This window comes from Abramis brama (genome assembly GCF_963993115.1).
Source record: "Abramis brama genome assembly, chromosome: 5".
Lineage (NCBI taxonomy): Eukaryota > Metazoa > Chordata > Actinopteri > Cypriniformes > Leuciscidae > Abramis > Abramis brama.
Window position 1 is genome coordinate 7,666,324 of NC_139967.1, and position 15,581 is coordinate 7,681,904.

At 37.7% G+C, this 15,581-nt stretch overlaps 1 protein-coding gene across 1 annotated transcript in view; it reads right to left on the reverse strand.

The window, feature by feature from the left end:
- nos1 (nitric oxide synthase 1 (neuronal)) overlaps positions 1-15,581 on the reverse strand; it is a 68,139-nt gene that overhangs the window by 28,466 nt on the left and 24,092 nt on the right. Inside the window, exons 5-11 of the mRNA XM_084113589.1 lie at positions 7,545-7,690; positions 7,140-7,302; positions 6,689-6,780; positions 4,736-4,877; positions 4,182-4,321; positions 2,341-2,515; positions 1,478-1,579 (exon numbers count right to left, since the gene is read on the reverse strand). Coding sequence (XP_083969715.1) covers positions 1,478-1,579; positions 2,341-2,515; positions 4,182-4,321; positions 4,736-4,877; positions 6,689-6,780; positions 7,140-7,302; positions 7,545-7,690 — 960 coding nt within the window. The remainder of the gene's footprint in view (positions 1-1,477; positions 1,580-2,340; positions 2,516-4,181; positions 4,322-4,735; positions 4,878-6,688; positions 6,781-7,139; positions 7,303-7,544; positions 7,691-15,581) is intronic.

Below are 15,581 nucleotides of genomic sequence, written 5' to 3' on the forward strand. Positions count from 1 at the left end.
AAGATTTTTAAAGTTTAAATGAAGAAATGAAAATGAAGATTCTTAAATGAAGAAAATAGTTAGTTTTTGGGTTTACTTAGTATTCTAAAGTACCTGTTTTTAAAAGTATTTTGTCTTTTACTATAATATACAATTATCAGATGTTCTGTAATAGAATCATGAAGTAAAATGCAATAAAATGCCAATGCTTGACAAAGGAAATGTCCGTAATATTGCCCAATCCCAAAATGATGCAGTACAAACAGTAATAATGCCCATAATTTTGTGCATTCGTGGATATGGTTATTTTCAAATGTGTTTTAGATAGCTTGTAATGCTTAATGCAGCATGTTGACGCAAGTCAATACAACCGGCTATTAAATCCTCAGATTGGCTTGTACTGCAGCAATTCTAGTTTTCCAAGTAGATTTAATTGTTATCTGTCATTGTTTTGACTCCATCCGCAATTATGAAAGATAAGAAACCGAACACGGCTACTTACTAACGTCTAATTAGTTTATCAGTGTTTAAACCGTACAGTAAAAGCCTTTTTAGCAAGGAATAAGGACTTGTGGGTAAACAAACTGCAGGGGGTGTGTAATAAATACCAATAAACATGCTCCTTCAGTCACAGGAGCTTTCAGTTAAATGTCCAAGGTGCTTAACTCCAATAAATAGAACAGAAGGGATTCAGCCTTTTGATTTGTGAAAGCCGGTTAATGTTTTGTCTGCTCGCACGAGTCTCTATGAATGCTGTATAAATGTGAACGCAGGGATTTGCTTTTAGCCTCTTGGGGAAGCTGTGTAAAGAGATAGACTGAAAAAATTTGATACTGGCAAATATAAATAAACGTGACCGAAAATAAGAATGAGTGTAAGATTATATGTGGGTGAACCTCACACAGCTTGTCAAAAACATGTCTGGGTTGGGTTTGACAACAAAATCAAAAGAAAAAAAAAAAAATTAGAAATTATATTTTGTATAAAGACGATGAAGTCTATTTTTAGGGGCTTTTTTAACGTTGTGACGTTTTATATAGATGACATGTTTTTACACAAAGTAAAACATTTAAATTGCGGTAGTATTTCCTGCACTGCTTTTGAATTATACTGATTTTATTTATTTTTTTAAACTATAAACTGTAGAGAGTTATGTATAGGTGTATATGTATGTGTGTGTGTTTATTTAGTATCATTGAAATATTGAGATACTAGTTATATTCATATTTTTAATCATTTTTCATTTTTCTATTTTAATTTTTCGTAGTAATTTTATTGTGTATTTTTGACATTTTTAATTGTTTTTTTTTAAAAGGTGTCCATTTAATTTTTATTACTTTTTTATTTCAGTTTCAGATTTAGTTGTTTTAGTACATCAAGAAAGTCACATTGTCCAAACTCTAAATGATCCTAAAATAGGCTGTATTTTCTTTATGATTTTAAATATGATTCTGACATGTTTTCATGAGATTCATCCATCCATGTGTGTTCATCCTACCTGGAAGCTATAAAGGACTGCGATGTTGATCTCCACCAGTGCCTGGTCCTTCCACAGGGATGAAGTCTTCCTCGTGTCCAGCCCCATCATTGTAGCTACTTCCTGAAATGAAGGGAATTAATCATACTGTACAGGGAGACTATTCATACTGTATTCTCTCTGGATCTGAACCGAGGTTAATAGAACTGCCACTCGTGATCTGCCTCTATAGATATGGAAGATCTGGCGCGACCAGCAAGACTCTCTAAAAATACATTTCCAGTCAAAAATGGACACACTTGACATGAATATGTATTTCTCATGATCTTAAAAACCTTTTGATCTGAAGGCTGATTCTTACACTTTTATAAATTAGTTTCGGAGACAAATATAAAATCATTGATTTTCAGGTGTGGAATAACATGAAATTGAGTGAATGATTAAAGATTAATTTTTTTTATATGATTAGAATTATATTTGGGTATTTATTTTTATATGTGGTAAACAGTTGGTATGGTACTGGCTCATTGTCTTTTAGAAAGTATTTCATAATACAATGGAAATGTGGAGGAGAGATTGTAAAATTGAATGAGTATAAAAACTTTATGAATGAAAGTAGCATGTTTGTTAATTAAAATTGGCTTAAATTACAGAGAGCAATTCAAAAAAGGATAAACAATGTGTAATATACCATATAATTAACTTAGTCCATTATAATGAATGATAAAACACAAACATGTCTTTCCCAATTTCCTGCTGGGGTACAATATCTAATTCATATACATGTTAATGAACGAATGTAATGCAGTTTGGGTTCGAAAGTGTGATTTGTTGAGACATTCTCAGTGGTGCAGAGGTGCTTTATGGCTGTCTGGTTAGGGTACCTCAAGTATGTTGTATCGAGAGCTGTCGCAGAAGTCTCTGACACCGATCTCGGTCCCCATGTACCAGCCGCTGAAGGGGCAGGCGGTGAACTCCAGTCCTCCGACCTCTAACAGCATGCTTGACACGGCAGGAAGGCCGTACCACTTTAGATTCAGCTCCTTAAACCATTCAAACCTAGACAGACACAGACAGGAGGGTGGACAATATTAAACCCAGCACAGAGAGAAAAGTTACATGCAGCGAAAGGTTCTTGGGGTTTATTTGCATAAGATAATGCAGTCAGCAGAATATCTTGGCATATGCAGATGTACACCATTAAGCTTGGAGAGTATACCACTTAGAGTTTATCATAATTTCTCTGTAAGCAAATGCAAAAACATAGTAAGCACCGCCAAAACTGTCATTATCTCTAAACCAGCACCTGCAAGTGTCTCAGGTGTTGTGCTAAAAGGCAAATTTCACCTGTCTGTTACAAAAGCAGAATTGCTGATCTACCCAGAAGTATTCACACAATTTTTGCGTTAAATATTGCCGTGATCGAGTCCATTATTGTCACAGCATAATACCAGCAATTTTCCCGCAAACTAAACCATATGCAAATGCATCTCCTCCATTTAGATATGTTTGTTTGGCTGGTCAATTCCTTTGAGAGTTTTGGGGAAAACTGTCAACAATGGGCATTATATCAATGCGAACGTTGAGTGCTGAAAAGTTTTAACTGTCTCGTAATGGTAGTATTTCTACCAGTGCTTCAGATTTCCTCAGAAGGTTTGATTTGTGTGCATTTGACTTTATAATGTCAAAATTGCTCGCATATAAAAACCTCCCACACATTTTAAATCACAGGAACATTGCGGGTATAAAACAAGCATATTTTAACCGAACTTCAACACATAATTCAAGGTTTACTCCTAAAGAATGGCCTAATCACAATATGTGTTGCTGACATGGTCATTTTGACTTGCGCCAGAAAAGTCTAGTGGTTTATTTCACATTCGCAAGTGGCCAGAAGAGAACGTTTTGTTTTACTTAGTCACTAGAACATGTAGCTGACTTGTAATTACTTATTTTATTGATATTGTTCATAATTTTCATTCAATTTAATTGCATTTATCCACTTTTACCACTTCTAACACTTTTTAAAGGTTCAAAACGTTTTTTTTTTGTTTTTTTTGCAGCAATGCCTTAAAACCATTTTTTTATTCCCTGAAGAACCTTTCAGTGATCAGTTCTTAAAAGAAACATCTTTCTCTTAGTGTGAAGTAAATTCTATTAAGAACCTTTTTTCCACAATGAAAAGGTTCCATGGATGTTAAATGTTCTTCATTGAACCATAAATGCCAATAAAGAACTTTTATTTTTAAGTGTTTGATGAGAAGTTTAACTTCATCTGCATGACTTATGAGATCTAGACCTATGTCATACAAAGTATCTCAGGACCCAAGTATCTGACCATCTCTGACCCATATCAGTGTCAAACTGACAGCATTAAACTATCAAACTGAGGCAGGATCTGGAAAAAGGGCAAGTTTTATGCCAAATTAGCCCACGTTCCTGAATGTACGTGCATAAGAGGCACTCTCCCAGCTTGAGGTCTCTGTTGCTATGCATCCTGAAGCTCTGCACATTACAGCCTCTCTGATTTGTGATTTCCCTTTGGTATGTACTGCATGACGCATTATCATATTCTGGGTTGATGGACATTTTAGGTGCAAAGCATTTTAAGCACTGAAGTGATTCAACAATGTTCCTACACAACAATGTTCCTATACGTGTTTGATGATCATCAAACAGACTGACACCCCCAAAAAAACTCTACAATATGATTGGTTCTTCTTACTTTGGATGTAAGATGGGAACCTCAAGTACAAGATCATCAGGAATCTCAAAAAGCTCAGGATCATTCCCATTGGCTTGGAGAAGAAGGGGCAAAACATCAAACCGGCTTTTTGGAGCTTTCCATCCTTGCTGTATACAGATCTGCAAGTCAAAAACAAATAAGAATATAACTTCTATAGGACCATCTAACAAAGTAACAAGACGAATTCCTGCTGGAAAATCCAAGTTTAAAACTGTTAACTGTGGTCTTTGGCGGGTAGACCATATTGCACCAGCTGATAATTAGTTTAGCTCAGCTAGAAAACAGCTATGTTCCAAAATACATTTGGCACTGCCCTAAAACAACTCAAACACAATAAATAAATAAATAAATAAATAAATTTAATAAATCCCAATAATGATAAGAAATACCCATGATGCCACAAAAAAAAAAGTCTTGTATGAATCAGTTTGACTCTTTATTCTTGTTTGTACTGGTAACATGAGTATGTCAGTAGGATGCTTTTGTGATGCCTGTGAAAATCAAAGCTACTGCAGAATAGCTTCCCATCTCACCTCTGTAAGCTCCACGGACGCTGGATCTCCAAGAATTGATCCATCAGGCTGCTTGTAGCCAGCGTACCGGATCAACTGGTTGTTCCACACCCGGAAATCATGATTCACGTCTGTCCTCTGGGGGAAGATGGTAATAGCCGATCTACACATCAGAGACAAGAGCATTGGGGTAATGCTGAGATCCCTCTGGTGGATTTACAGCTCTAATTCTCTAATTCAGGCAGTTTTACAGACTCCATTAAACTTTATTTACAGATATGTCAAAGTTTATAATATCTTAATGTCTTCATGCCTTATAGTTGCATTTAGCAGATTAAAGCTGGGCATTAATATAGTTCAATTTGCCTATGTATATATGAGGGTAAATTTGTAATGTTTGTATGTATGCGTGTAACGGAGGCAAGCTAGTAAGAGCTGTGTGGGTAAACCTCACTCCCCTGATCTCAAGAGGCGCACTAGCGACAGACACTAGAGGATGCAGTCTTTAAGTGTCCTTGTTAGCGTGCCTGCCTCCCATGCCAGAAACGCTGGTTTGAATCCTGCTCGGAGCAGGGCGAGTTGAACCTGAGGGGTTTAGTTGGTGCCGTGACCCAGATGGGAGTGAGGTTTAGGCGAGTAGAACCGAAGCAGTTTTATGTGGGTAAAGTTGGATATGCTTATATATCCACCTTTATATAAAAAGGCGTGCGATAATAATTTAGTGACAGTAGAAACAAATCATGCAGACGAGATTTGCTATATAGTAAATATAGCTTTACATGAGTATACTGCATGTATGCGGACAACATTGGATGTACTACATATCCAACTTTAAATAGCTTTATACTGCTGTTAGCTTTGAGGTCATACTAATGCACTTCACAATGAAGAATTTTACAGTAATTCTCTTCTGGAAAATAGATTGATAATTCATTTTGTTAGGATGAAAAAAAAAAAAAAAAAAAAATCCATCAAAATGCTGCCATTGAGAAAAACAGGAATGCTAATAAATACTGCTTTTCAGATATAACGAACTGAAAAACAAAAATCTGATTTGCAAGCTAGTTTCCTAGCTAACAGAGTTTAGGAAACTAGCTGACAACCCAGCAAAAAAAAGCTTTGCCAGGCTGGAAGACCATCCTAAAGACTAAGACCAAAACATTTAACTGTACTATATAATTAGCTATATTAGCAGGATAATGTATAAAATCACCTTTACCCTGCTGAAAAACAACCTTGACTGGTTTGCTAATCTTAACAGTGTTTTTTTTTCAGCAGGGTAAAGCTAATTATTTAGCATTACCATCCTGATAATAGTAATTATATAGTAGAGTTTATCATTTTAAGTGCTTTTGAAATCAAACTACCCAATCTGTTTCATAAGCAAAAAGAAACGTGCTTCACTGCTGAAAATACATGGCATTGACGTCACTTTGGGGCTCCAACAGTGTTGAGGTGCCTTTCCTTGTTTACTGACTTCAACAGTATGCTAAGAGCGCAAAGTGTCAGTCCAACTAATCTAAATAACAAGTTCCGTCACTCTCGAAATACGACTCTGGAGGAAATTTGGGTCACCAGCCTGTTTGCAAAACCTCTGACGTTTATTCTGGCAGGTCTTGATGATGTAAGAAGCAAGCGTGGGGGCTTTTGCCTGTATAACAGCGTTTCCTCTCTTCTTGTTTTAATTTTCCCTTTTCCTCGCCCCTCTCTTTCACTCTCCCAGGCTCTAATCATTCTGTTAGACTGACGCTAATTAAACAGAACAGATAGTAAGTGTCGTGTATGATTAGCTTTGTAACGTGGCAGCGGTGCCAGTGCTCGGCAATGCAGTGGCAGGTGCTGTACTGAGGGCTGTGGAACAAGGTGACAAAGAGAGAATGGGAACACACACTTTGACAGGCAAGTCGCAGAGAAAAGGAGATGCAGAAAAAAGACAGGAAGAGAAAGGAGCTGGTGAAAAACGACCACACTAACCTGAGGTTTCCTTTGTTGGTGGCATATTTGATGTGGTTGCAGATGTAATTAAACATTCCGTGAGCGGTTGTGCAGTCTCGAGCGTCAAACACCTCATCGAAGAGAAATTTGCTTTTTAAGACACAATCTTTTTTCTATTATCACTGCATTTCAATAGGTATCACATTGTTATAGCTCTAGATGAGATGAAGGGAATGGTATATTGCATTTCTGGAAATACATTTGATATTAGACTAATCTGGAGATAGACATTAAACATAGTTAGATTTACATTTAATGTTTGTATAATGGAAACTTAATGTAATTTACTTAAGTATGGCATGCTTCTGGAAAAGAAATTACAATTTTCAGGTTAAGATTAGGGACTGGGTTTGGTCAGTGGTTGTTGATAGTAATGTTGTTCGAGAACCATTCAGGGTTCTAGGACGAGAAATAAAAACTAGCTCAATACCTGTAATTTGGACCACTGGATCCGTCCCACACAGCGGGCTGCATTTCTCCATGCGTGTTTGGCCCCATAGATTAGCTCTGTGTCTTTCAACTGATATGTTCCAGAAGTTTCAATCTCTTTTTTGACCTCTTCTAGCCGGTCAACATGAGCCTTTGAGCCGCATCTATTCAGACAAAACCCAAACAATTAGAGGTGCATTTATAAGAAAATTATTACAATTAACAAGGAAAGTTATGTTGCATAAAAAAAAAAAATCAATCAGTATTTTTTTTTCTTGAAAAATATCAAAAAATCCCTAAAACAAGATGTATATTAGAGATTTGTTTTTGGATAGTATATCTTGAAATAAGTGTGTGTAAGGATGTTCACATATTTGTATGTATTCAATTTAAGTTGTTCTCCTACCTTTTGATTGATGTGAAGTACTGGTCAATGAAATCTGTTGCAAGTGGTAGCAGCTCGTCTTTTCTTCGGACTTCACCTGGTTTGCGAATGTGCTGGTTTGGCGTCATAATAGAGCCTATACAAACACGCTCGGTGCAGATCGGAACCTGCTAATAAAAAGCAACTAGTACAATAAGAAAACTGAGTGTGCAAATTCAAACATGCTACATCACTCACAGAAATGTGCTACAGATTGTATTGTGCCTGTCTCACACATATTGTGTCCATAGGAGTTAAACTGCAATAGCAGGCAGAAGTTGAGACACCTTTTCTGCTCTGCAACAGAAGTGCAGCTCTATACAGAAAATAAGGTGATGTCTGGGTGAGCACATTGAGTACTTCCTTTAATTGCCACTATAAATAATAAAATGTCATGAATTTTAAGTTACATAAGAAGTTACAAATTTACATCCAAATGGTATTATTTTTGTTGTTTGTTTTTGTTTTTTTTCTAACAGTTTTAGGTTGCTGCCTTTATTTAAAAAATGCATACATGTATATATTTCAATTATGAAAACTCTCTAAATAGTTTTAACATGTTAATGAATATGGCAATAAATTTGGTCCTGGTTGACTAGATCTGCTATGCTGCTGCTGCTGTTGAGTAAGTATAGAATTAAGTATTTTTTTTTTTTTAACCATAGATACACAGACAAGCTGCTGTGAGCATGAAAGATATGCTGCTGCTGCATAAATAGACACATAAATCCCATAGCAGATCTAGGCAGGTGGAGCTGGGGGAGGTGGAGGGGTTCAGAGGAACTCGGATAGCGCACAGCAGAATTAGTTTATAGCAAACAATGAACTAGACTATTTAAATGTTGAGCAAGCTACTCACTGGCTGCAGGGTCAGCAGAGTGTGGTAATGATGTGATTGCTTACAGATTTAATTTAAAGGACCAATCAGCCTGCGCCCGCTAGAGTTTCATGACTCTAATATACAAAATAAGTCTTAATTGATAATCTGGTAGTGAAAATGGTACATTTTTGGATTTTTACAAAAATGTCAGTAGGGGCACGTTTTTCCATGTTGCTTCTTACACATTGCAACTTGTTAAAATGGTTACAGAAATGAAAAAGGCAAATGTTGTGTGTCACTCACATGCTGCAAAACGTAGCAAACATGCAATAGGACCCTTTTAAGGCAGTGAATATCATATTCTAATCAAATATTGGGCATGTGAAACAAACACACAGAGCTACAGCATTTATTTTGTGTGTGTTTCATGAGCATATTAGTTGAAAATGTATGAAAAAAACATATTGCTAAGTGATAAGTTGCAGGCTTCATCAGAGCTTGATAAGAAGAAGCAAAGAGACAAACGGAAGTCGCTCATTGCCTTGAGGAAAATACTCATATGGTCACTATAATCAGATTAGGTTTGAAGTGCACTGTCACTTTCTGTAGCTGCTAATATGTTCACTGGATTAGGGGTGGAAAGACAGAGCTGAAAAATAACAACAAGCCTGTCCAAAGCTAGAGCTGTTTAATTAAGGACTGACTTGTTTTTATGTCCCAAATTGCCCTATCAGTCTGGTGGAGCATTTAAACCATTGACCCATAACGCTCAACAGTTTCAGAGTAGCCACCCCAAAATCCCTTTAAAGCAAGTCAGTTCACTAGGTGGCCAACGTGGTAACACCCTCGTAATTACTGTATGAGCTCACGTCATAAACAAAAATTAGCAGTCCAACCAAAACAAAGAACAAGAACAAAATGCATGGTGTCTACCAAATAATAATTAATGTGCATAAAGCAAACCACAAAGGGTGAGTTATTAGTTTTATATTAATATACTATAAGATTCCTAATATTCCTAATATTATTGAAATACTGTACAGCGCTGAAATGAAAAATTATGTAAAATGGTTCACTAACCACAATAGAAGTTTAATTAAAGGGGTTCTATGATGCCTTTTACGAAGTCTTGATTTTGTTTGTGGGTTGTATTAGAATATGTTTCATGCTTCATTGTTCAAAAATCATTATTTTTCACATATTTTACATTATTACAGCGCCTCTCTTCCAAGTCTGGCTCAAACGTGCCATTTAGTTCCTGTTTCGATGAAGCCCCTCCTTCCGAAATGTGCTGTGATTGGTTAGCTGGCCCGGTGTGTTATGATTTGCACCACTAAGCGTGTGTTTGGGAAAGTCCCACCCCTCCATAATTGCGAGTTCTGCTCTGGTGTAAATAATTAAGGATGGCGTCAATTTCAAACCAATTCGAGCCTAATTCAGACCCCGACAATGTTAAAGGTCCCGTTCTTCGTGATCCCATGTTTCAAACTTTAGTTAGTGTGTAATGTTGTTGTTAGAGTATAAATAATATCTGTAAAATTATAAAGCTCAAAGTTCAATGCCAAGCGAGATATTTTATTTAACAGAAGTCGCCTACATCGAACGGCCCGTTTGGACTACATCCCTCTACTTCCTTCTTTAATGACGTCAGTAGAACAGTTTTTTGACTAACCTCCGCCCACAGGAATGCTCCCTCAACTCTACCGAAATTCGTTTATGTACTTGCGCACTTCTTATAACTTACTGTGTTTACTCAGCTCTTACGGTGATTTTCTGAAGTAAAACTGACGCTTCATCTTTCGTGTGATGTACAATAAACTTTATTAAACTCATCAGTATATGTTTGATCATCATTCGGACCTGGTCCGAAACAGCAGACTTGTAGGCTATTAATAAATAATGGATACATACAAGCAGATGACAAATACGTTATAATAACCGTAATTAAACTACTAAACTATACCTGTTCCATCTCTATACAGCACTCTGACTCTGTAGGCATTATTGTCCGACTCGAAATGAACACCGTTACTGAGAGTTTCTGATATTATCATCATTCCGTGAGATGAAATTGTCCTGAGAGACTGAGCGCGAGCTCATGAAGCTCCGCCCCCTGGGTCGTCCAGCAGCAGCTTATTTGCATTTAAAGGGCACCCACTAAAACAGCGCGTTTTTCTGAGCCCCAAAAAATGACAATTTAAACATGCTGTAAAAAATGATCTGTTGGGTATTTTGAGCTGAAACTTCACATACACACTCTGGGGACATCAGAGACTTATTTTACATCTTGTGAAAAGGGGCATAATACGGGACCTTTAACAAAAAGAACGGATCGCGCAGAACAGATTTCAAGCACTGACTTTGCAAGCACTGACTTCACAGGACGTTTCAGAGTGGTATGTATTTTATTTTTATTTTTTTCTTATGGATTATAGATACACTGTTATCCACCATTTTATCATATTTGTCAGAAAACTCTGGTAATACAAACAGTAATTGATCACAAAATCATGGACAATTTTCCAAAGCGGCGGTGAACAGTCTTACAAAAGCAAGAGCTTACAAAAGATACAGTGAACACTACATCAATGCTGTAATGTTAGCTAGCAGGCAAGCGGAGGCAAAGCTTTGCCCCTTTGTATTTACATCATAGCAACTACATAAAACTGTTAATGGAAAACACAACTACAAATAATAAGACACCGCAGCTCAACCAGGTCTCGCCAACTTTTTTTGCGATTACCATGGGTGGAGATTATTTAAATGAGTAACGTTGTGGTTCACAAGATCCTGAAAAAAACGCAATGTTGTCTAAACGAGCTGTTTGTTGTAGTTCTTGGAAAGTGAATTCTGTTAAATAAAATATCTCCCTTTGGAGTGGACTTTAAGCTTTGTAACCTTGCAGATCTTTTTTATGCTCAAACAGCAACATTACAGACTAACTTAAGTTGAAAAAGTGATAAGCATAATAGGACCCCTCTAAAAAAAATGGTGTAGAAACAAATTTCTCTCAGAAATTGCTAGAACATTAACAAAAGAAATGTCAAGTAACACATTGGGCCCCATCATACACCCAGCGCAATGTGGCGCTAGGCGCGACGCTAGTGTTTTTTTTGCTAGTTTCAGCCCGACGCAGTTATCATTTTCACGTCCTGCGCCACGTTGTTTAAATACCAAATGCATTTGCGCCCATCTGTTCACCCATGGGCTGCTGGTTTGAAAACGATGTGTGTTCAGGCACATTGTTGGCGCATTGCTATTTTGAGGCAACTGAAATAGACCGCAATATAATTTTTTATTTATTTAAAGAGCGTGTTAGTAATGTGCGCCTATAGGCGGGTCCACAACACGCGTACACTCTGCTTATTACACACACAGGGATGCGCAGCAGCACACAAACATGGCAAATATTAAAAATAAAAGGATTACAATGTAAAAGATTAATATTGTGTAAATAAAGATATGGTGGAATCCGGCTTGTCCCGTAGATGGTCTGCTTGCGCGCTTTAGCAAATCCGTTTGCTCTCTGGAGACGCATTTAGTTTTTCCGTTTCCATGTAAATAGCGTTTATTGCACGTTACGCCCAAAACACACCCATTACTCATTAAGAGAATAGGGACAACCCTTTTAGAACATGCGCTGGGCGTGCTAGCAAAAGCGTTAAACTAGCAAAAGTGGATTCAGACACGACCTAATTGCACTTGCACCATGCGCTTTAGACCATGCGCTTAGATAGTTAAAATAGGGCCCATTGAATTACACATGAAATTGTGAAGCAGAAAAACTGCAATAGTATGTAAAATATACTGTTTTCTGCTGTATCATCCTACATCATCCTCCAACAACCATATTGAATGTTTCAATTTCTTCTATTAATTAAATTTTTCTCCTACCCTTATGCTGTCTCTAAACTTACTCAGGGTACAATGACCATTACTTGCCCCAGCGCAGTATAACTTACCCATTTATCAAATCATGTGGCATGTACTGGGACACATGTGTGACTAACCAAACAAGCACTGATGGCGTTTATCATAAGAATGTTAAAAATAAAATAAGACTTTCATTAGTTTCTTCGCATTCACCCACCATAAGGGACTGTGAATGCAGTCTTGCAGCTGTCACATTCTGTAGAGTTGGAGATTCAACCCAAAAATCCTTCAGAATGTGATATATTATAAATTATACCATCTGTAATTAGCATCAATTAGCATGCAAAGCCATCCTCTCATGAAAGTGCGCAGAACTTCATAACCCCCTCTTGGACGGATGATTCAGATTTAGAGAGATGTTGAGAGTTCTGCAAACATGTTGTCATACAGACTTATGTCTACAGTGGAAGGCAAAAGCTAATTTTAAACCTCAGTTTGTTCACGACATATGGATTCCATTCACCTTTTTCCTCACTTCTCCGTGGGGAGCACCATAGCGGCGAGTGACTTCCGGTAAGATGCTCTCAACTTCCGTTTAGTAATTATCAGCTAGACGACGTTACTGGTGATGGCTAATAGTGGAGGCTTTGGTATAATTTGTGCCGTTAAACTTGTTACGACCACAAGCCAACAACAAGAGCGGAATGTAAATGCCCAAAACCATTTAAATTGCACAGGATGCCATCCGACGACGAGGGCAAAAGACAATGGCTCGCAGCACTTAATTTGAAATTACCGCCCCGTAACATCCATGTATGCTCATTCCACTTTGTGGACAGACAACCAACAATGGAAAATCCATATCCTGAACTTTGACTTGGATATGATCGTCCATTAAGAAGAGTAGACGACGAACTGAGTGGGGGTTCAATCTTCAGCTGGCTGGCCATTTGACTGCTTTAATTGGGATAAAATTCTCTAAAATGACAATCATACAAAAGAATAAATGCATGATGAGATTACATTCATAAAAAGAAAATATATTTCCTTGGAGCCAGAGTGACAGACAACGCGTTATACGCGCAGTTCAACCGCGGCTGGCTGGATTGAGCGTCCAGCAAAGCGTCAGTAAGCAACCAGTCGTGATCACGGCCATTTGACTGCTTTAATTGGGATAACCGGCCCCAAAACATCAATCATACAAAAGAACATAATCATATCAACAGATGCATATTAAATGAGCTAGAGAAGGTGGAACACAAATCACAAAAACTGCCAGAAATAAATGGTTTCTGAAACTTGCCAAGGCAGATTGCCAGCCAGCCACTGACAAGGTCACGTGACATGCCAGAATCAGACTGCCAACTGCCAGCCAGCCACTGACAGGTCACGTGACATGCCAGTGGCGGCTCCTGAAGATTGAACTGTACTGACGAACTTGTCCGGAGGAAGGTGAGACTATTCATTAACATTATTTACAAGGCTAACGTGCGGGTCTGCACAATTAATCGAAATGTGGCTTATGATACGGATACAGTGTTTTCAGTACCAAGTTCTCATGATGTGTGCTTAAACGTCTTAAGGAAACAAGCGTTTCCTTCAGCACTTCAATATGTTAACTTGTAGCATACCGGTAAGTGTGTTCATTTAACAAATGACTATTTAGCATCAGCTCTTTAAATGAACCATTCTGACTCCCACACTCGTGTGTTATAGTGTTTTGATTCAGTATGACGAATCGTTTAAATGAGTCAACTTCACGCTCGCAATGTTTAACAAAATAATACCTATCAGTAATTGTTTATAAGTTCATTACGGTATGCAGGAAAAACTCAGTATTTGGTCCTTCGTACATGCCATTTAAAAGTGTATTAGTGCTAAACTAAAATTCTGCATGATTTTATTCTAAAATATATAAATTTATTATTGACTAACTTTTTTTTTATTGTATACAATTTTCAACAACAAAAAAACAAAACAAAAAAAAATCACTCTTTTTGAAATAGAAAATATAATGACCAAGCTAATTATAGATATGGTTATAATGGTTTGTCTGTTTTTACAGGAGCTGGTGTTTACCAAGAGCACACTGTAATGGACGAAGAAGAGAGTCTTGCATCTGCCCCCAGCCCCATGCAATCAAATGTTGATGACCACGGCTGTACATCTAAAAACTTTGCCTCTGTTGGAACACAGTGGGGAGACCTCATCTTCGGGGAGCATTGTTATATTAAGAGACAACACAGTGTAACTTATGTAAACCAGTCAACACAGTGTGATACATTCAAGCATCCTACTCTGATGAACGACTCTGACTCAAATCTGTACACCGGGCTCCCACTCCACACATTTCATACCCTTGTAGCTGTTCTGCATCCCCATGCGAATGTGGCATACCAGGCTGAAGTTGAACAGCAAATCTTGCTCACACTAATGAAGCTGAAATTAGCCCTTTTGATAGAAGACCTAGCCATTCGATTTTGTATATCAGTGAGTCAAGTGAGCAGGATCATTTCTTTTTGGATTGACACCATGGCTGTAGTCTTGAAGGATCTGATACCATGGCTCCCCAAAAAAACAGTAAGGGCCACAACACCAGAGGCATTTAAGCAATATTATCACAATGTTACCTGTATCTTAGACTGCAGTGAAAGTGAAATCCAAAAACCAAGAAACCTTGACTCAAGGTCTGAATCATACAGCCACTACTATGCTTGCAACACTATCAAATCCTTAGTGGCTATTGCACCATGTGGTCTAGTAATGTTCATATCAGCAGCATATGGGGGCCGCTGTAGCGACACATTTATCACGTGTGACTCTGGCATTCTTGAAAACCTTAAACCGGGTAATGAAGTGATGGTGGATAGGGTTTTTTTGATAAGAGACTTATTGTATGAAAGACAAGTCAACTTGATAATACCTCACTTCGCCAACAAAACACAGCTTTGTTCAGACTTGAAGAAAGTCACGTGCAGTCGCAGGATTGCAAATGTAAGGATACATGTTGAACGTGCAATTAGGAGACAGAAAGTATACAAGGTGTTGTCAAAAACCTTGCCTATCACCCCTTATGCCAAAAATTGATAAAATTCTGCGTATATGTGCAGCTTTAGTGAATTTGCATGGTGACCTGATCAGTGAAGCAGAATATTAATGCTCAGACTGCATGTAATCTCAATACTTCACATTTTTAATTCTAAACAAATCTCCAAATCTCTTTCAACGTATTTGCTGTATGTTAAACCAGGCTAGCAGTGTTGCTCTATTTATAAATACCCACCTTCCACAACACAGCAGTGGCATGGCTACAAGACCTACCAGGG